The following is a 26480-nucleotide window of genomic DNA, read 5'->3' on the forward strand; positions in this document are numbered from 1 at the left end:
ATTCATTCAGAACAATTTCTAGCAAAGCCTAGAATGAAACCCAGCCATAATAATCTTAGAGGCCTCTGTAACACCTAGAAGAAACTGACTCAAAATACTGCTTCCTCTACCACCTACCCAAATGAGTTATTTTTCTTGACACACATTAGCTAAAGTTAATTGCATCCCTTCCTGAGAACCTGAATGCTTCCCCAACCAGAAGGATTTCAGGTTGCTCATCACGTGTGTGCACTTCACAGCATCCCTATGATCTAAGTCCAGTAAATCTTTTCATTCTCTTTTTCCTCTGTGCAGTTCTCTGCTTTCATTATAAGAGGACTCCTGTACAATTTAATTTAAGGGAAACATTCTCACTGACTTAGCAGAGATAAACAGATTCAACAAAACCAGAGGCTTTCTTTGCCTTGCCACCTTCTTTCCATTAATATCAGTAGCAAAGTTACAAGTGAGTTCAATGGGAAGGAGTGAGATTTTATCATAAATGTAGTCCTACCTCTCATTCCCCATATACAGCAAATGCTAACTTGGTTTTGAAATACATTTCCTTAACAACCAAGTACCACTATTTAACAGGACCCGTGAGCACTTCTATAGCATTTTACAATTCCAAATCACTGCAAAAGTATTAATTAGCCTTAATGACTCATATTACCTAATAAGATAATGAAAAGCCCCGCAGCTCACAATATCTACTTCTATTTTCAGTAAGAGATGAAATGGTCTTTTTAAAAGGATATGTTCTCTTTTAATTTCATTTCTGCATATTTCTGTCGTAACTTCTGGAAATAATTCAGAGTGTATTGAATTTTTTTCTTCATTTGTGAAGGCTACTTTATTGCTGCAGTCTTTGCCACAAAACAAAAATAGAGAGGTTTAAGGACAACATTTATGCCTTAGGAGGCTTTCTGCTGAATGACTATTCATTGAGTGTGGACTCAATGCCTGGTAAGGAGATGTGGATTTGCTGCCTGTTCTTTACGGAGAATAGCAGTGTCTTTCTTGGTTTCTTTCTAGGTTGCCACTGCCAAGGTAATGCTTAATGGATTAAGTCTTGTGAAATAAATTCTGTAAATAGAATGTGGGCTGAGATCATTTCAACTCATTTCCCCTGCGTCCCCTTCCCGTCCTGGAAGCTGTCAAGCACAAGCAGCCTGCAAGCAGCCTGTTCTCCCAGTGTTAGTCTTGAGTCTCACTAGATGCATAAAACAGCTTGTTTTTTGCATACTTTCTGTGATGGCATTAAAAAAACTGGAAAGAAAAAAAAGCTTCTCAATTCCACCCATTGCTGTAAACTGGATACAGCTAATCTTGCAAGGGCACCAAACATTGCTCTATTTGTTCATCATTAGAGCACTAGAAACCTATGTTTATGATAGAATGATAGTTGAATCTGAAGGATTTTAAAGAAAAGAACTGAACCAACTGTGGGTTTGTAAACAAACAAAATGGTTTTGACGTCAGTCATATAATTTCATGGGCTGGAACAGTACCACGCAGCCAGTTCTTGCCCCTGAAGAATTTCTAATTTAATTTAGACGCATTCATGATATGGGACAGCACATCGAATCCAAGACATTTCGGGGTACTGCTGAAGGCCAGGTCTATGCTGCAAGGCTTGTGTAAGCCATGCTTTGAAGGAGCAACAGAGACCTTCTGACTCAAGGAGAAGGGACAGTTGTGTCTACAGAAGACGGACAGACAGAAGGACAGACAGAAAGGTGAGAAGGAGGGAGAGAGAGGAAGAAAGGAAGGGAAGGAAGGAAGGCAGGGAGGAAGGAAGGAACAAAGGAAGAAAGGAGAAAAAGAGAAAAATAAGAAAAAGAGGAGGAGCAGAAGGAAGTATTCAGAGCAGAAACTGTCAAAGGAAAGGACTTTGTTTCTTCATCAGAAATAAATAAGTTTGAGGATCTTTTTCTACATTGATGCTATCCAAAAAAATCTGCATAACTTTTTCCAGAGCAATAAATCCTATCCACAGCTTTCAACAATTCTTCGCGTTTTGCTCTCAGTCCCTTTTGGGTTCCTCTCCCTCTATGCTCTTTCCACAGAGGACAACTCATGCAGAGAGAGCTTCTGCTCCACGCTACGCAAGCACGGTTGGGCTGCCTCAAGTGCAGGTGCACAGAGTGCAATCACACAGAGCCACGCAGAGCAGCCAAGGAGCCTTGCTTTGTCCTCTAGCCATAGGCACACGCCTTCGTCAGGAGCTTCCACCTGGATGATGCAAAAACACCAGCAAGTTACCACTTCACTGTTGCTGAAAGTGACTGAAATACGTCTTGAGCTGCAGTAAGCTAGGGGTACTGATGTGGGAAAATGTATTCCCATACAGAGCACAGTTCTGACCGCTGTAAGAAAAAAATATCTGGTATCAACTGAATTTAAAGGGACTCCCTGTGTGGAAAAAAATTATTTCTGAGCACATGTGCTCATCAGCTTGGACCTTAAATGATATAGAGAAGAGTTCGTAGTTTCTTGAATTTTTCTGGAAACATAATTCAATGAATAGTAGAGCCATGATACATCATGCTGATTTTTGGTTTATTTACTCGGTAGTATTTTCTACTCCACTGACTCCAGTTCCCCTAGGGTGTGTGAGAACTTGGGGCAGTACGCACACACCAGCGGCATCACCCCAACACAGGCAGCTGTCTGCATACGTGTTTGGAGTGAGAACAGGGGACACCTCCCTTTTCTGCTGTTTCACTCCACAGAATCCTCACTACTTGCTGAATAACTACTTCCAATAAAAGTGTAAGGGTTTTTTTTGTTTTGTTTTGTTTTTTCCAAGGAAAGCTGATACTTCAGATGAAAACATATTTCTCAAAAACTCAACCTCTAGTTTTGACCAAAAAAACGTGACCAGGCTTTGGTGCAGTATTCGGACAGACACTATCACAGAAGCTATAACTTAGTTGTAACTACTTGTGGAGTTATTTACAGCAGAAGGAAAGTTTCAGTTCCTTCCCTTGATCTATTTGTGGGCTTCAGGACCTTCAAAACCTTGCTTTTTAATCACTGTAAACATCAGAGCTGAAGAGTTTGGTGAAGGGAAAACTGGCCATTTCTTTGTGTTCTGATCAGACCGGGCTTTTGATGCCCTGGAATCGTGGTGCAGAACAGAGGTGCAGAAGCTACTGTACAGGAGACAACAGGGGTATAGTAGCAGTCTTTCTGCCACAGGATGGAGCTCAGTGCAGGCAGCAAAACATTTCTAGGAGGCTGGATAAATAGTCAAGCACTTCTCTGTCACTGATGGCCATACTGCTGCGTGCTGCTTGTACATGAACCTGTGCTGGCTACCTGGAAAAGCTCGGCTGGGCAGGTCTAAACTCAGTGCAGTGCCAGCAGCACTGATGGGCCCCCAGGGAGATCAAAAGTGACTGAAAAAGATCACATAGGTGAAGGTCCTGATTGAAAAAGTTCAGTACAAAAAAGAGAGGGGAAATAAGAGCCAGCTTTTGTAAAAAGTGAACATGTGAGCTCTGTGTCTTCAGTTTTGCCCCACTTACTCAGTTCACCATCTCTTCAAAGCACTTCTCACACAGAAGGTTATTTTTAACAACACTGAAAAGAACCCACCAGAAGCAGAAGCTCAAGCTCCTTTTACCCTGAATAAATGGGATACAAACATCACACAAGAGGTTACATTACACTGGGAAGATTTTTTTCCCCTTTTTAAACCAAATGTGGCAAAATTTGGAAGTGATCTTTCTGACTGCAAAATCTTACTAAACAATTTAGCAAAAAATATGATCAGGGTTATCTGTCGACCAGAATACAACACATAACCGGAGCCTCCTTGTCTGAAGGAGTTAAGCTTTTCTGCAATTATGCAACAAATCGCTCCCTGCAACAAACAGAAGACACATTCTAAGGCAGTTTCCCCACAAACTTCAATCTATGGGAAAAAAATCTTGATTTATTATATAGCATTTCGGCAGTTACAAATGAAATTTTGCCAAAGATCAGAATAATTGAGTCTTTCAGCCAAGCAGTTCTTTAAGAAAGAAAAAAAGCACAGAATAGGTCTGAGCAAAATAAATAAAAATTCCACACTTTTAACCAACAGAACCTTTTGCATCATTCAGAAATATTCACAGACATCCAGAACCTTTTATCATCAAAAAGACACTCTGGCCTTTACAATTACAACTTCTTAATTTTTGTTTACTGACGGTCTTTAAACTAGTGGCTATCACTAACTTGTGGCATCTGGTCATGCCGTGTTTGTCAAATGAAAGAATTTTTAAGGCTGCACTTTGATATTTTTTCCCTTCCCTTGAAATGTCTCTTTTGCAAAGCTGTCTTTGGCAAATTTTAAAGGTAGCAGCAAACCATTTACTAACAGTATCCATTGATACTGATACCAATGATAACACTGATTCATTGCCATTAACGTCAGAAAGACAGAATCACAGAATGGCAGGGGTTGCAAGGGACCTCCAGAGATCACTGAGTCAAATTTCAGGCCATACCTCCTTCTCACTATGCACCACCAAGAAGAGCCTGGCCTCACCCATTTGCCTCCCACCTCTATTTAGATATTAATTAACATTAATCAGATCCCCCCTCAGTCTTCTTCTCCTCAAGCTGAACAGACCCATGTCACTCAGCCTTTCCTCACAAGGGAGATGCTCCAGGCCCTTTATCATATTTGTGGCCCTCCGCTGGACTCTTTCTAGGAAATCCCTGTCTATTTTGAACTAGGGAGCCCAGAACTGGACACAACAATCTAAATGTGGCCTCACCAGGGCAAAGCAGAGTGGGAGGATCGCCTCCCTCGATCTGCTGGCTGCTCCCTTTCTAATGCACCCCAGGATACCACTGGCCTTCTTGGCCACAAGGGCACACTGCTGGCTCATGGCCAGACTGTTGCCCACCACAACACCTAGGTCTTTCTCTGCAAAGCTCCTCTCCAGCAGGTCATCTTCTAACCTGTACTGAGTTCTCACGGATTGAAAGGACCGCTAACACCAAGGTTATCCTGGAAAAGGTTACCTGTTTTTATGCAGTTTGCTTTTGGAGCAGGGAGAGGGGCTGCAAGCAGAGCCATTCACAGCAAATAGCTGAGCCTCTCTCAGAGGCCAAGTGAGGCATTCATGTGGCATCCCTCTGAACGCTTGCCCTACTGTGCCACTTGCCCATTAATTAGCACACAATGGAGGCCACAGAATTTCCCTGCAAAAGGTGTTGCGAGCTTTGGACACAAAAGAAAGTAGAAAATAGCTCCTTGGCTATATGGCATTTTCAGGAAAGATGTTTCCAGTTTTTGTTTATTTATCAAAAGACACTGTTACTCTTGGTTGTTACAATTTTTGTTTCTGTGCACAAGAAAGAAGGGAAGAAAGGGTTTTATTAAGCGAGTCTTTCAGTAAGACACCAGATGATGGATAGTCAAACACAGAGTCTCCTGTAAACACAGAGGGAACCAAAAGGTATGAACTGACTCATAATTGTGTCAACACAGGTCGCAGACCCTTGGTTTATTTCAGCCTTCCTGTTTTTCACAGATTTCTTTTCACACCACACTATATTTTTTAGGACACAGGCTCTTTTCAGAACATCTTAGTGGGGTGCAAAAGCACACATGTCTTTACACCAGAATATGGGCACTTACACACATACGTAGGCTCTTTTCCACAATTACAACAGCGTTTTCCAACCATGGCTTATGTCTGCATTAAATTAAGCAGAGCCTTTCTGCACAGCAGCTACTGCTAGCTCTAATCAAAAGGGAGAAAAGGTCCAGTCCATCCCATTCCCACTCTGAGCTTTTCCATGGAGGCTTTTGGGAAGTAGCCAGAACAAAACCTCAGCAGCCTAATCCTCTGGTTCATGCAGTGTGCTTTTTTTTAACATGTGGCAAAGTGGCAAGACTGTCTGACCAGGAGCGCTGCGAGGCTGACACACAGCAAAGAGTTCTATGGTGAGCAGAACCTACCAATATTTATCTTGATCCCTAAACACATTGAATTGAGGTTGTGTCCTTTTCCTTGTATAAAATCATTCTTCTCTGTTGGTTGCCAATTTTCTCAGTGATTGGGGAAACAAGTCTCTGTGGGCTCTATTTCATCATCAAATTAGGTTGGCACTGACCAGCAGACTCAGAAGTTGTCAGAAAGGGGATTGATGGCAGACACACCATGCAGCTGGATTCATTGCAAGTCATAGAGCAGTTCAGCCAGCAGGTGACTCAAGAAGGATGGTTCAACATATTCCCTCATAATATCACCTGTGAAGATACCTCATCAACTGAAGTCCTGAGATCCTGTTAAAGGACTTGCAGAAAATAGTACATGAAGGTGTGTCAAAGCCAAGGGAGTTGCTGTGCAAGATAATCTTCCCCCACACGTCACCCTGAGTGCCTCGGATCAGCCACATGTGTAAATGACTCAGTGCTATAGACCCAGAGGATTTGGCTCACCTGACATGTGTCAGACCTACTGTATGAACAAGGGGAAGTTTATAAACAGCATCTGTTGGTCTGAGATGCTTCAGCCTTGGCCAGATTCCCTGACATGAGGTAGCACCAGCAAGGGTGGATGACCTGATACAGGCTGAGCAGCACTGAATTTTTGGGTAATCACACCCAACTCCGTGGGAAAGCTGCTCAAGTAAGCCAGTCACAGAACAAGGACTAGGACCTGTTGTGTAAAAATCAGTTGCTGCAATTCCCAGTCAACAGGTAATCATTGCAGTGAAGCCATATCCACTAAGAATATCTCACAGGCTCTTGATCCGCCACTTCTTCAACTCATTCATTCATTCATTCATTCATTCATAAATACATATATAAATAAAGACAAAACAAATTACATTTAGGAAAAAGCTGCCACCAAAAATGTCAGAAACAGCATTTCAGAAACAGAATTAATTTGCAGACTTTTTTTTTAAACTACTAATTTTGAAATGTTTTATATCTTTGTAAAAAGTAAGAATCTTACATAGTGCAGATTTTCCCTGTAGAAACTCAGGTTAATGGGACAATGGAGAGAATTCCCCATGCAAATTACAACAGATGAAGTTAAATTTGCTTCCTTTACATTTAGAAATTAATCCAATTTTTGTATGTCTGCAGAGAGGCTAAATGGCCACACGAACTGGAAAAACCTACTCTCTTTTCTTCTGCTTCACTGCTTTTTTCTATACCTCCTTTTAGCCCTACAGCAGAAGATGAAGGAAGTGAAATTTACTGAAGGAGACCATGAAAAGAGTTTCAAAACATCCTACATATTTTCTCTCCATAAACATGCTGTGAAATTTGAATGTAAACAGTGCCAGGGCACTGCCAGTCAGAACCCAGGAATTCACCCAAGAAAGACAAACTAAGATGCTTGCTATCTCAATTGTTAGTTTCTTGCCTTTCACTCATACATTGCCAGTGTCTGGATTTTATGTCAAAATGGCGGAAAAAAGGGAATCTCAAATTGCTGAAGTTAACCTTTTGCAATGAGATCAGTAAAACTGAGCTTTCCACTGAGACTTCACAAGGAGATACCCGCTATCCCTGTTTGGCAAGGCAGCAGTCAGAAGAATGCTGAAATTTGTCAGGTATGAGCAGGAGAAATGCTGTGCTGAGGAAATGGCCACTGCAAGCTCCCTTTCCAAATCTGCAGTGTTTGGTCCACATCAATAAAATAATTAAAAAAAAAACATTTTACATGTCCAATTAAAAAACTTCATTAAGACAGTATTGTGATATCAGTGCAGGGTGGTACTGTTGAGCAAACCTGCATGAGGGCAGTGGCTGCCACTTCAAACATCATATCCTGCATATAATTAATATTAGCCCTCAACTATATCAGCAATCTCACTGCTTTCATGAAGTCTCACTTCCTCCCTGATACAGAGCTACTTATTACAAGGTAATGCAGGATGCAACGAGAGGATTCCTTTCTGCATGTCCTTTTACAGCTACATTGACTCTGGAAGGTACCAAGTCAAAGCACATGTTCCATGGGTCAGAAAATGTTGAGTTTGCATGGCAGCATCAAAGAAGCTATACACATTATGTGACCATCTCTAAAGTGATTTTATTTAGCGAGTAACTTCAATGCGGTTCTCCTGAATGAGTTTTGACAGCACATTTTATGTATGCAACAATTTCAAGAAAAAAAGGAATAAGCTCTTACCTATTGTTTTTCGGAGATCTTCACACTGGCTAATGTGAGGGAATTTCAAGATTTCCTTCCACTTTTTGCTTTTGCCTTTGCGTTTCCCTCCACCCCCTGTAGAGAAAGAAAGATTGGGATTAGATTGCTTTGGGTGCTATTCCCAATCCAGAATTCACCAGCCCAATCATAGCTTTTATGGATATCTTCAGTTATCTGAAGCTGAGACGTGGGTAGATGGGCAGATCGAGTTGGCTTGTCTGGATGTCCCAAGGAAGTGGCATCTGTCAGAAGGCTGGGCTGGTAAAGGTTGGGAATTACGCTTGTGGCCCACCAGATCCAGTTCAGATGGTAGTGTCTGAGCTTAGCACCTCAGACCCTGACTTCAACCCAAAAGAAGGACTGGAAACCAAAGACCAACATTCAGTATTTGCCTTCCATCCTTCCTATTGTATATTCAGCTGATGGTACACACACTGGTCACTGCTACGTAAGCATTTTCCTCAGAGGTAGGACAGTAGTGGGAGAAAATAGAATATTCTCCATGCCAATGAATCACAGAATCATAGAATCAATCATTTGAGTTGGAAGAGACTGTTCGTCCAAGTCCCTCGCAATGAACAGGGACATCTACAGCTAGAATCTCCCTCATAAGTGTCCCTTCATAAATACCCTACTGCAGGCACCACCAGCAGTAAAGTGGCACATCTGAACTTACCAGCCAAGCTATCTGCTCTTGGTGCTGATGTCTCACACTGCTCACACGTGCCTCATTCCCCCTTCCTGCCACTCTACCACTTTTTCCCTTTCCTTTCCCAGTAGATCTTTATTGCTTTCTCTTCCTCCACTCTCTCCTGGGTGCCCCTCGTCTGGTCTATATCAATAAGGCAGCAAAGACAAGTGGGATTCACCCACACGTATTTCTAAAAAGAACCTTTGAAATCTTCTCTTTTGGTTTGGTATCTATTGCTCTTCTCAAATCAGAGTGCCAGAACCTCACATTCACCTTTTCTTGAGCACATCTTCCCCATTCTTTTAAAACTTACACCATTTTCTTTCTTGTTTGAACAGCTCAGAACCCCAGACAGAACCTCACCAATAGGCTGTCCCAAGGGCACTGTCGCTCTGAGGGCCTGCAAAGCGAATGTGGCCAAACTAGGCCCCAACCAGCAAAGGCCACATTCCCAGCCTGTGTCACATTGTCCGTTGCTGGGACTACTGGAGGATGCAGCGCTGACAGGGTCGGGTTTCTTTGGCCCCACCAGCCCTAATGCAGGCCAAAATGCTGTGTGTGCTCTCCACCACCAACTCTGGGTGGGCACACAGCTCTGAAGCAGCTCAGCCTAAGAGGACATTTCTAAATTATTCTTCCTTTTTTTTTGCACTTGGACTGGGTGTTTTATTCCAGCCTTGGCTTCTCTTTCAGGCCTGACCTTCCTGCCCCATGCTTGCAGCCTAGGAAGGGGCAGCCACAACACCAGCAGTGCTGCAGTGAGCACAAGGTGCACACTGGGCCTGGGGTTTCCTTCCTGGCTCTTTGGTATGTCTGTCCTGCTCATATCAAGTATCCCTCCGAGCCTGAATGCCCAGATGCAGTCTGCAATTCTCCGAGTCAGTGTATCTACTGCAATTTAGCGCCTGCTCACAAAATTTGATTCACTGGAGTCTATTTTACATGCATGGCACATTGAATGACTAATCCAGAGCTGAGTTAATTCTGTAGAGAGGTTGGTAGAGTCACAATTGCAGACTAAGAGCGTGTTGGGTACTATATGATATTGCAGGATAAATTAGGAGTGTGTTGACTCAAAAGGTAACAGACCATTACAAAGAAAATATAAGCCCTGGAAATGATTGCTCTCTGTGGGGCATTTCTGATCCCACAGTGTAACCTTTGGCACTGGAGGGCTCTCTGCATCTCACCTTTTATTCCTTCATTTTCGGTGACCAATGGTTTTGTCATCAAAGAGCTTGCCTCAAATTATTTTAAAGCCCATTTTTTGACAGGAATTTATGGTGTTTCTACATCATGCAATGTAGCACAGAGCTATCTGCACTAGCAGCAAAGGAACTGGCTTGTTTAGACTATCAGGAGCACAGCTATGTTGCCGTTTCCAGGAACTGGTCTCCAGTAAAGGGTAGAGGTCTGTGAGTGCCTTCACATCATGCAGTATTATGCAACACAAATGTATTATTTGGGTCTGTAGTGAACTCTTCCTCACCCTCCCTTCTTTGGTGCATCCAAAGCACTGCTGCTAAAGTCATTTCCTTTCCCATCCCTCCAGTCATGACACTGGAGAGGCCGTCTTGCCTTGATCCTGCAGCACACATCACTTGGTCTCATGTACTGAAGGTCCTAGGGATGCTCCAAGGCACCAAGCACTTTGTGGGTTAGGGGAACACTGTGATTGTCATCAGCCCTTCTGGGGTGCCCCACTGCGCTCTGGTCCCCAGCTACTGCAGGGGTGGGATTCCGCATCCCGCAGTGTGTTTCCACTGCTTGTTTTCCCTGAAAGCTCACGATCCTGCATGGTTCTGCTGCCCCCTCTGCTCGCCCCTCTTTTCCTCACTTCCATGGTCCTTGCTGCACATCCCTTTGTGCTCTTGGTCCCACGCCTCATCCTCTGCACTGACATGCTCTGCCCCCTCCCTTCTCACACTCTTCTGGGGAATGACCCTTTCTCTGGGAATTCCTGCCTCCTTCTCTTCTTCAGTCATTCCCTTTTCCCTGAGCTCTTGCTTCATGTTCTTCCTCACTTTCATTTATCTTGTAAATTTTGAGTTTTGCTGCTTGCTGCCAAACCTCCATGGGAATTAAATGAATGAAACAGATATTTATTAGCACCAGGGGAGAGATGGGAAGGAAGAATAGGGCATGGAGGGAGGGAAATGGCAGGGCTGGTGTCAAAGCAGAGTGATCCTCCTTTGACAGTCATGGGATTCCAGCTGTGATTTCTCATTCCTTAGGCTGCCAGAGCAGCTCACGCCACCTCCGCAAACACGTGCCTCCCCCTGCTGCCTCTCCTGCTGCAGGGATCCCCTCCTCCTGTCAAGTAACAGACAGAGAAGGGTGCTATAAGGGTGGGGGCAGGAGTTCTCCGCTTAAGATACCAACAAGCATTGGAGGCAGCACAGGTATGTTCAGCTGTTGGGCAGTGGTGCCTGCAAGAACAACAGTTCCAGACATTTCTGGACAAAGATGGATGAAAGAATCTGTTAGGCTGCATCTGCTCATCACAGGTATTTCTTCACTCACTGAAGTCATGAACTGTAAGCCAAAGACTGGAGCACATCTGCTTCTCCAGCCACCTTTACTGAAGTACCCACAAAATGGTTGCATCTATAGCAGCACTGAGCAGTACAGAGCACAGCACAACGGCTCTTTGCTCTAAATGGCAACTCTGAGACTGGAACAGAGAGAAAATGATCGTATCAATCTGAGCCTAAATGTTTTTAAATTCCACTCTATGTAACATATATATTGGTACATTTGTATTGGATGATGTATTTCTGACATTAAATTTTCATCAAAACTGGAGAAGGGCTCAGCGGTCCCTTGTTACAGCCATGATCGATACAGCCAGTGTGTTCCCTTCTCTTTTGTGGCCATCCTCCAAAAATAAGCAGCCTTGCCTGATGAATCATTTGCTCTTAGCTGAGCATGAAGTAGCATTACTATTTTGCCTGTGACATCTTTATGTTAAAGATTCTGATCAGCTGCTTTAATCGACCTGACCTTTCTGCTCTCAGCTTTTCCTGTGGAGCCGGCAAACCCTGCTGGCTCCAAACGTTAATTCTAGGGGGGCTGAAGGACATAATGCAGTGAGACAGCTGAGATAGGGTAAAATGTCTAGCAGAGCTAAAAGTTAAAAGGGGAGGTTTCTCTGAATAGGTCAGTAACTGTGCAGGTTGCAAAGGGAAGCTTTTCACACATTGTCTTGATTGCTGCCTTTGCACTGTCTATTCTGGACAGGAGGATTTGCAATCTTCAAGGCAGCTTCTCAGAGCGAAGTTTGACAGACGTGCCACGTTTTACATGTGAGCTTCATCACATCAGCTTGGAGGGGCTGACTGCTTTAAAATGTTGGCTTGCTGATGATGACAAAAGGTGAGCTCCCAGCAACAGCAGGAAATATCAGCTCTACTCCCTTGTGTTCACTTAACAGCCCAGCAATTGCAAACTGGGGATTGAATCTAATCCTCTAACATGTCAACCAGTCCTACAAGAAACAAAAGCATTTACTCTACACCCTCCCTACTGAAAAACACATGCTATTTTTCGTATCATCTTATGATGTCCAATAGCAAATCTAGCTCAGATCTCTGCGTGCAAGGAGAGACATAAGCAAAAGCACAAGTGTAAAACATTTGGGAGCAGGAACAAATCTTAGCCTAAGGTCCCTACTTTTTTTTTGCCTACATTGGTTAGGATATATTTACTCTCCTAATACCCTGAGATGGAAAAAAAAGCACTTCCTTATTAAGCTAGAGAGATACTAAGTGTCATGTCCAAAATGTCAGGAGAAATCATTGACTGAGCTAGGACCTAAAGCCTTAAGCCTGTCAACCCTGCTAGCTGCACAGTCAAGCCACGCTTCTGCACAGCTGGTTGAGGATATTTCATGATATGGAGCTAAACACAAGGATGAGGGAAGTCATTCCAGAGCCATGCCTGTAACATATTCCCTTCTTACCTCGTTCCACCATGCCATGTGGCTTTTAAGCAAAGATGAAGTGGCTTCACGCTTTCCTTCCATTCCTGCCCAAGTTACAAGCCTACATCACACTGTGCTGTCAGACCTGGCTCACCCAAGTTCACTGCCTTCAACTGTGTTATCTGCAATCTAGGTAAGCTATCCACAGATCTATGAGGGAGGACTACAGTTTGTATCTTCCATTTTGCAATAGCAGATAGGCTCTCATCCAAGTCCTTCCCAGCAAAGGTGTAGAGCTCTGTATGTTCCAGTTGCAAGGCCTTGAATAGACAGCATGAAAAAGCAGTGAAGCAAACACACAAAAAACCGAAAAGACCAGAAGTCATGGTTAGCATCCCTTTTGCTCATTCAGCCTGCAAAAGAAATTCTTCCCTTCCTCTTGCCAGGCTTCCTTTACTCACTGTCAGAGTTTCTGCAGCTGTCTGGTACCCATCCACCTGCCTCTCCACACCTCCCTCCTAACACTTCTTTTGTTATTGGCACGTAGGAGCCGCCACATTAGACAAAACAAGCAGTCTGTCTAGTACAGGCAGCTTCAGAAGGAGCTCTTAAATTTTTTTTTTAAGTATGTGGAAGGCAAGACCTTTCTTCCTTACCCTATTAATGAGAAATAGCTAACAAAACACGAAGGCATACTGCTTCCAAAAACGTATCCTTTTTTTTTTTTAGAGTATATGGTATTTAAATGCATAAATGTACTTATGCTTCTGGGAAGTGCCCTTTTGCTTCACATGGGTGTGAGCCTCAGAAATTAACCACGTATTCGTGAAGAAAAATAATAGCAATCTGACACATGGAACTGTGTATTTTCCTGGAGCATCTCCTCCCAGTGAGACAGAATGAATAAAATTTATCAGCCCAACAGTTTTCTCTGATGTTCTCAGAGTTCTCCATATCTTTTGCATATCTTCGCTTGTGCAGCCAGCCTCTAAAACAAACGTTTCCATCCTTCTTTATGAGGAAGCTCACCCAGGACTGCCATTCTTATTAGTCCCAGCTGCACTCCGTGATACTAGCAAATGCAAATGGTTTGTTTTCAAAGAATGAAGGACACTGCTTGCTCTCTGCCCCTTGCCCTGCCCTTGCCATCTGGGAGAAGAAAAGAAAAAACAGGAACACTGTTTCATCCTTACAAGATCTTCAGTGACACTCCTGACTAACCTGGGTAGGAGAGCGTGAGGGTTTTGGAAGCAGGTCAGTGTCCACCATCCACTGGAAGACAATGTTTCTACAAAGCAGTCTTTAGAGGCTCTGATTTTTAAGATACAGTAAAAAAGTCCACAATATGCCCTCCAAAAAGAATCACATTCATAGCTTCTCTTGTTAACGCTAATCTGTCTCTATCTCCTGCAGCCTTTTTTGATGAACATGACTCTGAGAATAGTCACAGCCCATGATAACGGTTTCGTGCCCATCTTCCCCGCTGTCACGGCATGTTTGCACATAAATCATCCACATGCTGCCACAAAAGCATAAGCCTGACAACCACTGCGTAAACCATCCTATTGCTTTTTTGGAAACAAACAGCAGATGTAGTTCATGTTCAAGCCTTCAGAACCACAGAGATGGGAATTTTGCGAGCAAAAACACAAAGTTCTGCCCAGCAGTCAGCGTGGCTTTGCAATCTGTACTGGTTACCAGCACGCCACAGGGCAAAATGCCTTGTTTACAGATGACATCTAAAGTTCTCATAATGCTGGCTTCCAGAAGTCATTGTTCAAAAATAAATATTTATGGCAGGAACTATTTCAAAAAGAAGTCGAGTAGAACTGCAATACCTATGAGTGACTGAAACTTGATTTTAATAACACATTTTGTATGCTAGTAATGTGCATGTTAATATTATCCTTTATTAACAGCAACCGCCCTGAAGGGACAGAGGAAGCTGAGACTAGTCTTTGAAAACGGGTCCTCAGGGCTTGATTCTATGTCGTGGCCATTCTGGCACTACTCTAGGAATATAAAACAGTCTTTGCAGCAGCTCCCTTCATGCCTAGTCAGAGGACATTGAAGGACTTGTAACTAAACTGAAGAAAAAAAACACCTTTAATCTTTTCTTCTTTTCTGCTGGTCTTGACTGGGCATTCAAAATAGTGGGGTTCTCCATGCCCATCTGCCTATATCCTCCACTGGGCAGTTTTAATGCACGTTTGAGATTATGTATTTCAACGAGTTAACTTTGGGTTTTATGGGCCAGTTCACACATGCTGGGCGTTCGTCTCTCTGCTAAGCATGCTAAGAGGGAGTTTTTTGGTGATGTGATTTCCCCAAATACAGTTAAATTTTCCCCTGGGTAAGCACCTTCAGTTTGTCTGTTATGGCTGCCCTCTCTTTTATGCCCTGTATTTTAACTGTATTGTGCATCATTGGCTTTTGTGCCACAAACAAAAATAACCCAGAAGATACAAAATATGTTGACTTACAACCTATTGAAAAAAAAAAAGCACGAGTAACTCTTGTAAAAAGAAACCAGCTACCATCTAAAACAGTAAAATTAAGCACAGCCCAAAATTTTAACTTCTTATTCTTGATCACAAAGTGAACAAAGCTACTGTCACAAACCAGGCACATTAGCTACGTTTGGAATGCATTAACAGACACTGAGGGGTTCAACAGGCTGTTGGGGTGAATTGGGCTGATGGCTTCAAACTGAAAGGTACCTGGATAGTATTTGACGTTGGTGTTGGCAACAAGAGCAGAAGAGACAATGCAACAAACTAATCTGGAGCCACTGTACTCCTTTGGAAGCTATATTTGGACATGTAAGGTTTCCTGACAGTACATGAGGAGGCCATGATAACTGAACCAAGGAATATAGGGAGATTTTGTCCAGCAGGGACGTAGGTAACAGGATAATATTTGCCTGTAACATTTCAGCTCTGATAGTCTCTATTGGTGAGCAGCCTTTTAAGCAGAGCTGTTGGAAACCAGGGTTATTACCCTGCTAAGAATGTTAGCATCTCAGTGGAGTTTTTCCCTGAACTGGAGCTGAGTCAGTATTTCAAAGTTCTAGAAAATTCTAATTCAAAGACATTAAACCATTTCATTTTGATAACATTGAGTCATCTCAGTCCTCCAATGTCAAAACATTATCATAGAACATATCAAATAGAGTATTAAGATATATCATTGGAACAAAATGGGTAAGGTAAATTGACATTCTTTACTTTGTTGAAATGATATTTCTATATTGTCAAAAAGAAGATAGAAAAAGCAAATGCTTCTTTCTTTTAAGTAGACACTTTCCTGTAAACCCTTTCATTTTTAACAAAGCGTAGTTCTCAGAAAGGAAGATGCTTTTGTCAGAAATGTTCTCAACCATCTCATGTTTTGAAGCACAAGAGAATGGAACAAGGATGTGGCCTTCCCATATATGAATGCTCAAGTGAATCAAAATCCTATATTCCTTACTAGTTGCCTTAAGTTAACTTGCACAGCTGTCATTAACGTTGTCTGTAGGAGACTTACTTCCCATTCTTACACAGAAATAATGCAAATCCCAGCTCCAGAAAACTTGCTTGAATAGGGCTTGATAACATCTTTCCAGGAAGGAACTGCTCCTTAAGCAATGGCTTCTTAAACTTATGACCTGTTCTGTATATTTATTATCCTGTTTTGGTAACATGTATGCAAGCTCCTAACCAAAGCCTCAAAGCCTAACCCTGCAAATGCAACTCCTCCTCCACATACAGTCCACGTACAGCCCATTGCCCCTGTAGTTTTCCCAGGAACATGTATGGTGCTCTTGAATTCAGGGGTGCTCATCGAACAACATAAATGTTCTTAGGGCTGGTCTCTAAAGTCAAAGTGTTGTTGCAGATCTTTGCTAGACAGTGAAATGCTGAGAGATTTGAAAAGGCCCTGCAGACTGCTGCTCCTCATTTTGCAGTTTTAATGTTTAGTGACACAATGGCAACATGGGCAGCACAGGACAGGCTGGAGCAACACACACGGAAATCTGGACCTGGCATAGTCAAATATGTGGGCTTTGGCTCTTCTGAAAATACTGGTGCCAGTTGTAGGGGGAGAAGACCCAACTCTGAGCCCTGAATGCAGGTTCGCTCTGTCCCTGTCAAAGAGCTGTGTGGGTTTTTACTCCTGCAAATACTTCTGCAGTCTCTAAAAAAAGAACTTAGCCTCTGTGTTCCTGACATTTGAGTTTTATAAGAAATATTTCTGAACTGTGGGGAGGAGATCCAGCTGGATAGGACGTGAGGATTCAAGTGCGTTCGTATCATCAGACTGTAGCCAGGCTCTGAGAATTACGTTCTTTTCTGTTTTTAGTCCTCACCTAAATAAACTTACTAGCAGGGCTAAAGCAAAGAATTTTAGTAAACATCAAGAAAAATTAGTGACTTGAGACAGGCTGTTTTATTAGGTCTCACATTTATTAGTTCCACCTAACTGGTGAAACTGGTAGAGCATTGAGATGCTCTGATAAGAACTCAGAAATCCAGATGTGTTTTGCTTTCCGTGCATAAATAACAGCATGCTCTTTCAATTTAGATGACTTATTTCTGAGTCAGGAAAATAACCACCAGAAAAGCAAGCAAGAAACAGTGTAGACTTTCCATGAAGGAGGAAGAAGAGCAAATCCCTCATCAAGCATCTGGATACTCCATCTAAAGGGACTCAGCTCTGCTCTCTGGCAGGCACACATGCAGACCCCCAAAATTTCAAGATGCTACACACAGGTCACAGGTCTGTGCAGAGCCTGATTTGTGGTGATGCTGCAGCCCCCTGTGTGCTGCCTGTGCACACAAGTTCTCTACCAAACTGCTGCACTGCTATAATCTTTCCTCCCACATTTAATCCCACCAGAGATCCTGGCACAGCAAAGGTGCTGATGTGGATGTTTGAGCAGGAAGGCACTAAGGAATTGTTACCAGGTGTCCGGTACCTTTCTTTCTCAAAGAATTTCTGTATTTTTGCAGTGGCCCACAGGACCATTACATTGGTCTCTGTGCAGAAAGATAGCCTGACAGCCAATAAGAAGTGTCCTTCCCTGGCCTTGGCAATGATGTCTGGCTGCATCCATCCTCCTCTCTCAAATCCTCTCAGACATTTGATGTAAACAAGCTAGAAGCTGTGAAAATTATACTGGGAAGCTCCTGAGAACATGCATACCAGCTAAAATACCAGCAGAACTGCATTAGAGGAGCATCTCAGCTGTGACACCTCAGCGCTTCTGCTTTCAGAATCAGCCAGGAAAAAAATTACAGAATCTTAATTTGTCTTAAATTGAGTCACTCCCTGTTTGAGGTCAGGGTCAGCCACATTTCTCTTTACCACAAAAGCAGATAAGAACCCTGTTCATGTTCCTGGCTCTCCTGTGGAATACCAAGATTCTCACATACAGATGTAAGCATAAAACACAAATTAATCCTAGACATATGGTGAGGGAACATGGAGAAGGGGGTGAAACCACCCCCAAAATGCTTGATTTCAGTGAGCATCTGTCAGTGGTAGTGATGGGCTGGCAGAGAGGAAAGGCACAGGCATGTGCTTTGGCTTTGGAGGAAAGAGGTAACGTGGGAAGGGAGCACAGAGGGCTGGTGTGGATACGGACTGAGTTGCAGCATTGCAGGAGCTTGTGGTGTGGCTGGTGCCAGGAGGACGAAAGAGCTGGAGGAAGAAAGACCATAGGGAGAGGGAAATGAGGGGGCAAAAATAAGCAAGGATGTTTGACTATGCATCTCCTATATTCTTCCCCATAGCTACAAAGCCTGGCTTTGGCCCCATTATCTCATCCAGCAACAGCGCACCGACAAGATCTGTCTGTGCAGACACACTCTGCTATACCACCCCTGAAATCACAGAAAATATTGTCCTCAAAAATCACTGACAGCCCAAGACATTCTGGTAACACAATTGCATGCATCAGCATTTAGGATCATTACTGCAAAAGGTTACAGAAGGGATTCAGGTTAATGGAGGTAATCTGTGATTATCTGATGTACCAGATTGCTTTGCCAGTGACTCACGCGTTCTGCCACAACAGATCACAGCTGCAAATAGCTCGCGGGATGGAGCCAGCTCCCAAGCTAGGAAAGAGTGTCCCCGTTGTTCAGAGAACCCCTGCAGCACAGAGTGCCGGGGCACTGCAGGCGTGTGAAAGCCCGCGGAGCTTTGCCGATGGAGTCGGGAGGAGCAGGGCAGCACAGTCGCTCATTCACAGTGTTACTATAGCTACCAGCTGAAGGACTGAGTGAAAAAGGCAGAAATAAAAAGGGAAAATTAGGAGGTCGGAGACAAAAAAGAGGAAACTTGTTGTTAAGCAAAGGCAGAAGGTTCCTCTGATTAGCTAATGATGTGCTTCAAAAGCAGTGGCTGAAAAACGAGGCTGGAAGGCTGCGTGGTGCAAGTGTCAGGTGATGCAAACGGCTCCGGGCTCTCCTCTCACCCACCACCACCCACCCGGCTGCTGGCAGTGGTGAGCACCGTTTTCATACACACAAATCAGCAGCTTGGTGCCAGCGATGGATTAACTATTTCCCCGTAGCCTGTCAAGTCCCGACTCCAACTTGCACTCCCTGCAGCCCTGGGGCCAGAATTAAAACAAGGCACTGGTTTGACCCCAGGAGCAATGTGGAAACCTGGGAAGGAGAACAGGAGCAGCTGCTAATTATGGGCTTTGCATTCATTCTGGGTTGAACTGTGGCCCCTGCTTGATCCCTACCTGCACAGCGGAGCTGCTGCTGAGGCAAAGGGCCAGCGAGCAGCTCTGGGGCTCAGTGCTGCATGGCTGGTGGTACACCAGCTCAGATCCCCGAGCCTGAAGTGCGAAGCACCAAGGTTGTGTCTGAACATCCCTCTCTAGCAGTTTTGGTGGTGAGGCTGGGCAGTAATCTTGTCTCTGTTTCTATTTCTTCTCAGCTCTCAAAGCGGCCAAACGCTGCCATCTCATTTTGGTGGCCTTTGATGGTCTTAACTGACCTGGTACAATGGTCTCACCACCAGTGACTCCAGGAGCAAGAAAGATCTAGATACTGTCATAGCCCAAAAGATGGAAGAGGAGACAAAAATCATCAAGCAGAGATCCCACACCACCCACATCTCCCAGTGTGTGCACCTTGACCCTGGCTGAGTGCAGTTCCAGATGTCCAAGGTAGCTCAGTGCATCAACAGCAGCTGCAGCCAGGGACAGACACTAATACGTACATATATCTAAATAAATGCATAATTCCAGCTCACATGCCATCCTGACAGCCAGCTGTTGCCCCTGCTTGCTGTTATCCTTGCTTGGAGATTAATGTCTGTGTCTAGGACAGCTTATTAGCAACTTTATTACGAAGCATATACGTCTGGCTGGTGGTGGGCAAAAGCTAAATCCTGGAATAATTAAAACACTGGGGCAGCTCACAGGGAATGACAGAGAGCAGATATCTGCAGGGTCTTTACCCTGTCTCTGAAAGCCTTTAATGGTGTGAGGTCAGAGATCGCTGGGCTTAATTGTCTGACGAATTAATGGTGACGAATGTCTGTTTTCCCCTCTTGTTAAAACTGACACCAGATTTTTCAGGGAAAGCAGAAGGGCATTTGGCCACAAAGGAATGTTTTGATGGCTGAAGCTGAGACTGTTGCCAGCGCCAGCCCCTCAGACCAGCGTGGGTCAGACCCTCTCCCATACGAGTTGCACAGAACTGCTGTTGACTCCAGCCCAGGACTGAACCTTCTGGGCTCAGCCTAGCAGCTGCTGATTGTCCCGCTCACTTTGGAAAGAAAGAATGTTTGTTTGGATTTTGTTTTAAATATCAGATCCAGGTCTTCAAGCAAGTTCTAAAAAACTCAAATTAGAGGAGTGTGAGTTGCATCATAAAAATCAGCCTGAGCTTGTTTCTGCCCACTTTGAAGACAAGTCAGAGTGCTAGGGGAAAAAAAAAAAAGAAAAAGAAAAATTTCCCTTAGCATTTTCCCACTCCAGAAAATGTTTCTCTTTCATTGTCCTGCATACCCCCCGCTCAGCAAGGCATTTTTGAATAATAAGTATCATTGTGGGAGGAAAAACAAAAACGGGAAATACTAGCGGAGCATTTTTATCCAGTTAGTGACATTTTGTGAGGTTGGCTAACAATTTTCTATTGAAACAACTTCTTCCACAGTAAGAAGGATCTCTGCTTACTGACTTGCTTTTGTTGCTCAATCTCATTTCAATTCCGATCTTAATGTGGAGCTGGAGAAATAAACATGAAAGCTTCTCTTTGTTCAGGTGCTTATGTTAGTTTCGAGCTGTTGTGAAATAGGTTGAAGGGCACATCTTTCCCATTCATCCGAATATACGTGAACCCCTCTGGTGTTTAATTTAAGCTACATAAACAAGGAACAAGCACTTTCTGAATGCTGAAAATACAGTATCAGCCCAGCAGCCGGTTTCTACAGTCACTCCTTACATCTAAGTCATTCCCCTCTTTATGGTACATGCTGGTATCTTTAATTAATATCTGTAATATGCAACACTGTCAACAAGGATGTGTAACACTGAATTAGACTAAAGTCTAAATATTCTTTCAAGAGTGTCTTTCCACAGAGGTCACGTCGACCAGTGAGCAGACACACTGGTTTTCAAGTAAATCTGTGTGCTCGGTCTCTGACGGAGCTAATTATAACGGTGCCTTTAGTGTTGCTGCCTTTATGTATCTGCCAGCACAACCCTAACAAACCACTAGGTTCATGCTTTTCTAGCCCAGATGGAAAAGTCTGATTATAAGGTCAGAGCCAATTCTAGTTCCAAAGCCTGCACAGCTTCAATTAACGACAGAGGAGTTAGTGGCTAGCCATCACTGAACTGTGTATGTGCTTGCTTCTCACTCCAGCTACCCATCAGTACCCAAGAGGGAAGGGCTGCTGGATCTGCAGGGCCAGCAGTTTTCCCTAACACGTAACACAATCCTAAAGGGCTAAAGGAGATGCCTGGCTCTGTAGGCACAGTTTGTCCGAAGCTGAGCAGAGCAAGCCCTGGTTTAAGCAGTTGGACCTGCATGCAGGGACGTGTCACTTGCCTGCTACAGGACAGCCCAAGACAAGTGAGCAGAGGAGCTTCTACAGCAAAGCCTGAGCTGCAGATCCTGTGCTGTTTCAGCAAGTGCAGGTGGACAGGGTGCCAACCTTGCCACCCATGACGCTGTTGGCAGTAAAATTATACTGCTGGGTGCTACTATAACAAAGGGCAGGGCACCACTGCAATGCTGGTGTGTGGCCAGGTACAGAGATGGCTGCACAGAACTCGATTCTGATACACAGTGAGCACCGATAGTTTCAAGCTCAACAAACCTAAAAGAAGACACAACTTCTGTTGCAAGAAATTTTCTATCCAGGTCCACACTGTAGGTTGTTGTGTCAGGATAGAAAGAGTAATTCACCTACCGATTCAGATGGTATTCCATTTGTTAAACTCACAAGAGCAAAACCCCAGCAATTACACAGAAAATCCAAGCCTCCTTATCACATTCAGCTCCCCTGGTGATGCAGCACGCTGTGCTGGGCCAAATAACACAGCAGCAAACACCAACCCTCGTGCGAGGCATCCAGGTCCAAGTGGCACATGTGCTATTTCAGCACCTCTTGGGACTGCTCTGGGAGACAATGTAATTAATATTTAGTGATGGTTATTTAACACATTCCACGGGGAATCTACAATCTGTGCTTATGGAACTTAAAACCAGTTAATGCTCACTTCCTACCAGTTTCAGGTGTCTCCTAATTTTAAGCTGTGTTTATAGACAAAACCAGTCAGCAACTCTTCTCACTGAGCCAAACAGTAGCTTAATCATTTGTGTTAAATAGGAAACGAATGACTGAGCACTGATAAAGTTCACCATTATGCTTTTGAGGAAAAGAGAAGTGACTACAGAACAATCTGATAACAAGAGAATTTGCTTCCTGTGTAACTCGATATTTATAAACCTTCTCTGTAAGGAGGCAAAAAAATAATTTCAGATGGATAAAGTTAACATTCCAAATTACGTTTTTAAATGACAACAAAACCAGGACCCCGGCCAAAAACTGTGCTTATGGAAAGATAAACTGAAACAGCACAGGGCAGGCAGCCTAGGGCTCAGGCTCTGCCGTGTTTGTGGACATGCACAGTGCTGGCATGGCAAGGCTGAGCTTGAACTTTCCGAGCTCCCAGAAGTGCACAGCAAGAGCACACAGGAGGTGCTGACTGCAGAAGGTGAATGCAAGATTGCCTAGGTTGTGTTTTCTGTCTTGGATGGAGTGGACAGATTTCACAGCCTCCTTCCACTTCTAGTATACAAACTATCAGCTTGTAGGCAAGAAGACATGAGATTTCTTTGAAGCTAGACTTTCGGCCTTACCGTACTTGGAATTTCAGTTATTTTCCACGTTTTTGTATATTCAGTCCTCCTGAAATGCAGGCAATGATTACTCTACAGTCTGACCGGTGTCTCAAGAGCAGTCATAGAACTCAGCCACAATAGCCTGAAGTCCAGTTGTGTCGAGTATGTACAGCTCCAGCTGGTGTCAGCAGGAGCCTCGCATGCCAGCAGCCCCTTTAACAAGCCCCTGGAGAGGAGTATAGAAAAGAATCCTAACTTGGGCATCCCCTCTGCACAAAACAGTAAATGCAGACTGTTTGTAAGTAAGTGCTGATTTCTAAGACTTCCTGGTACGGAAGCTTGTCATAGGAGAATAATGTGGGAGATGTGGAAGAGTACTTAGAGTTATAGTAAAAATAAAAACAAATTATTTGTATTTATGCCTAAAAAGGCAATGTTCTCAATTATTTAAAAAAAAATGTTTATCTTCCAAAAGCAGAAGAGCAAACACTGGGGGGCTGGGGAGAGTGGAAGGTACATGTACTTCATTTCACATTTTCCATGTTAGTAAATGACAAAGCAGACCACATTTGGCTGTCTAGGCTTCAGGTACCAAGTAAAATATTTCTGAGTTGCTTTGAAAGTATATTAATAAAAATAATAAAATTAACACATCTCTTGGCTTTTCAACAATGCCCTCAACATTAGAACCCCAAAGCATTTTGCAAACAAAAACAGCAAAATCTTTTCCAGCTTAGAGATTGATTTTGCCCTCAGATGAATTTCCATGACTTTTACAATCCTGTTGAGACACTCCAGTGTACAACTGGGAAAGGAAATTATCACAGACAGTTTAAATGTACAACGTCAATTAGAAAAACAAAATTAAAACAGACCCACTCTTCTTGAAAAGTTTCCCAGTTGATATTGTCAGAAGTAAGATAACTAGCACAGCTAGAGCTTTGAGGGAATAGAATTCTTACTTTCTTTACTATGCTTTAAGCAGCCCAGATTTGAAGAGGGGAAGTGGAGGATGCTGTGCACACTGTGTGCATGCAGGTGGTGTGCGGATCCCTCCAGGAACACTGAGCTGTGGCTCAGTTCTCACCTCATTTGTCAGAGGGGTGGACACTGCCTTACTACAGGAGAACAAGCAGCTGTGGAGAGCAGAAAGGCCTGCTGAGGGAAGGGCCAGATCTCGCCCTAACACAACACCTAGGTGTCTGCACAGGGGACACACAGCAGGAGCTGTAACCAGAAAGCCCTCATGCTTCATCGGACACCAGAGAATCCAGTGGCACCAATGTCTCACTGCTGCTGCTGCTCACAGGACAATGTGTTTAACATCTGCTTTTCTGCAATGCCTACAAGCCAAGTTCAGGACTTCTCTGCAGGAGGCAGTGCACAAACCCAGAGCCCATCTGTTCCCAAAGAGCTCCCTGCTCGTGGCAGTGCAGCCACATGACACCCTTCTGTCTCTGGGGACATCGCCTTTGCTTCCAGCGAAGGCCAGCACTTCATCCCCTGGGGCTCTGAAGTATCACAGTTGTCCATTTCACCAACGCAACTGGTTTCTGGGGAAAAAGACATTTTTCAAAATGGGCTGGTATTACTGCAAAACCAGGAGAACTTGCCAGGAAAAATACAGGGCTGTAAATGCACTGTTGTCCAGAGCTGACTGGATTTCAAATAGATTTAATAAAAACATGATGATCGAAAAACAATTGCAGAATAAAGGCAAGTCAAGTCAGATCAGTTGTTCCCCTCTACTTTCATCCCACTGTCTCTTGTTTCTGTTGTCCCCAGTTCTGTATATCTTTACCATATCAAATATTAGATACTTGTTTCTATTTTTTCCCGGGTTTGTTCCCTTTTTACCTCAAAACCCTTGCTATGAAAATCCACCAACCCTTGATGTCACCTTCAGCCTCCCACCTGCCTCAGCCCTAAATGGTTCCCCGCACACTCTTCTCCCTGAAGCAATGTTGTGAGCAAGGCCTGCAGCCTGTTCCCCTGCCTCATTTGAGGGAAAAGCCTCTGGCAGTGGGCTGCAAACTCTCCATCCTTCTCAATTATTCTCTCTTCTTCTGGTCCATGAATGCTAAATTCCCTTCTGCATTCTTCTAAACCTTTGGCAAGCAGAATAAGGAGTACAAACCCACATGACTGGCAGCAGCAGTCTGGTGTCTAGGACATGGAGGCCTCCCCTCAGGATGAGGCAATGTCTCATCTCCTGCATGTAGGCTCCAGCAGCTAGAATACATATCTATGGGCTTTTTGGAAACAGCTTCTGGCCTGTATTGAACAGTCCCTGCTACCAGTTGTGTCTAAGCCCTACATAGGCCTTGCGTAGGCCAAAACTAGGACAAAAAATAGCCTAACAGTGAACACTAGACAACCGTGTGCCAGTGCTAGATCCTCCTGCCACAGCTATACTTAGAATCATAGAAAGATTAAGGTTGGAAAAGACTTTTAAGATCACCCAGTCCAACTATCAACCCATCCCCACCATGCCCACTAAACCATGTCCCTCAGTGCCACAATGTTTTTGTTGAACACCTCCTCCAGGGACAGTGACTCCACCATTTCCCTGGGCAGCCAATTCCAATGCATTAGCACTCTTTCTGAGAAGTAATTTTTCCTAATATCCAACTTGGCTCACTAGGAGAGACATGTCTTCTGTGATACGAAGAAAAAATCCTGAGTTGGTTGACCTCAACATAACCAAAGTTTCACCATAAGGTACCACCAGGACTTGGCTTTGGCCAGAACCTCCAGCTCACATCGGTGAACTCAGTTGTGTCTGGATCTCTTCCACCCAGTACTGACCCAGGTATTCAGCAGTTTCTGAAGAATAAAATACAAGGGATGCAGCCTGGCATTTGAAACCACTGGTCACAGGACTGCTCAACCTCTTCAAGAGCTATCACATTAAGACAAGTGAATAGAACTTTGTGGCTATTCCCTCACACACAAAAAGCCAAAAATAGGACTTAGTCTTACCCTGAAATCCAAGGGAGATTCTACAGCAGATGTCTTTCATCTATATGACCTTTTCCACAAAGACAAAAGGGAGACAGGATATTAAACCACAGTTTAAGATTTTTATTGGTCTTGGCAAGCATTTATTTGTTGTGGGTTTGTTTGTTTTGAGGCTTGGTTTTTAGGCAAAGGAGTGTTATTTTTTGCACTTTTCATGGAACTTCAGCTGAAATAGCATTAAAATGTCTGAGACAAATTTCTTTTGGGTGATTCGCACATCTTCAAAGTCACAAGCTGACATCCCTTCCAACTCATGTTGTGCAGACCAGTGTGTTTATACCAGGACAGCCATGTGACCTGGGAATAGCATTTCATTTTTCACGAAGTCAAAG

The 26480-nt window shown here is 43.7% G+C and overlaps 1 protein-coding gene across 2 annotated transcripts in view; it reads right to left on the bottom strand.

The window, feature by feature from the left end:
- Positions 1–26480, bottom strand: part of GRK5 (G protein-coupled receptor kinase 5) — a 167772-nt gene that overhangs the window by 91039 nt on the left and 50253 nt on the right. For both annotated transcript variants that reach the window (XM_021399477.1, XM_021399476.1), the window contains exon 2: positions 8136–8231. In XM_021399477.1, coding sequence (XP_021255152.1) covers positions 8136–8231 — 96 coding nt within the window. The remainder of the gene's footprint in view (positions 1–8135; positions 8232–26480) is intronic.

Source organism: Numida meleagris, chromosome 5 (assembly GCF_002078875.1).
Source record: "Numida meleagris isolate 19003 breed g44 Domestic line chromosome 5, NumMel1.0, whole genome shotgun sequence".
Taxonomy (NCBI): Eukaryota; Metazoa; Chordata; class Aves; order Galliformes; family Numididae; genus Numida; species Numida meleagris.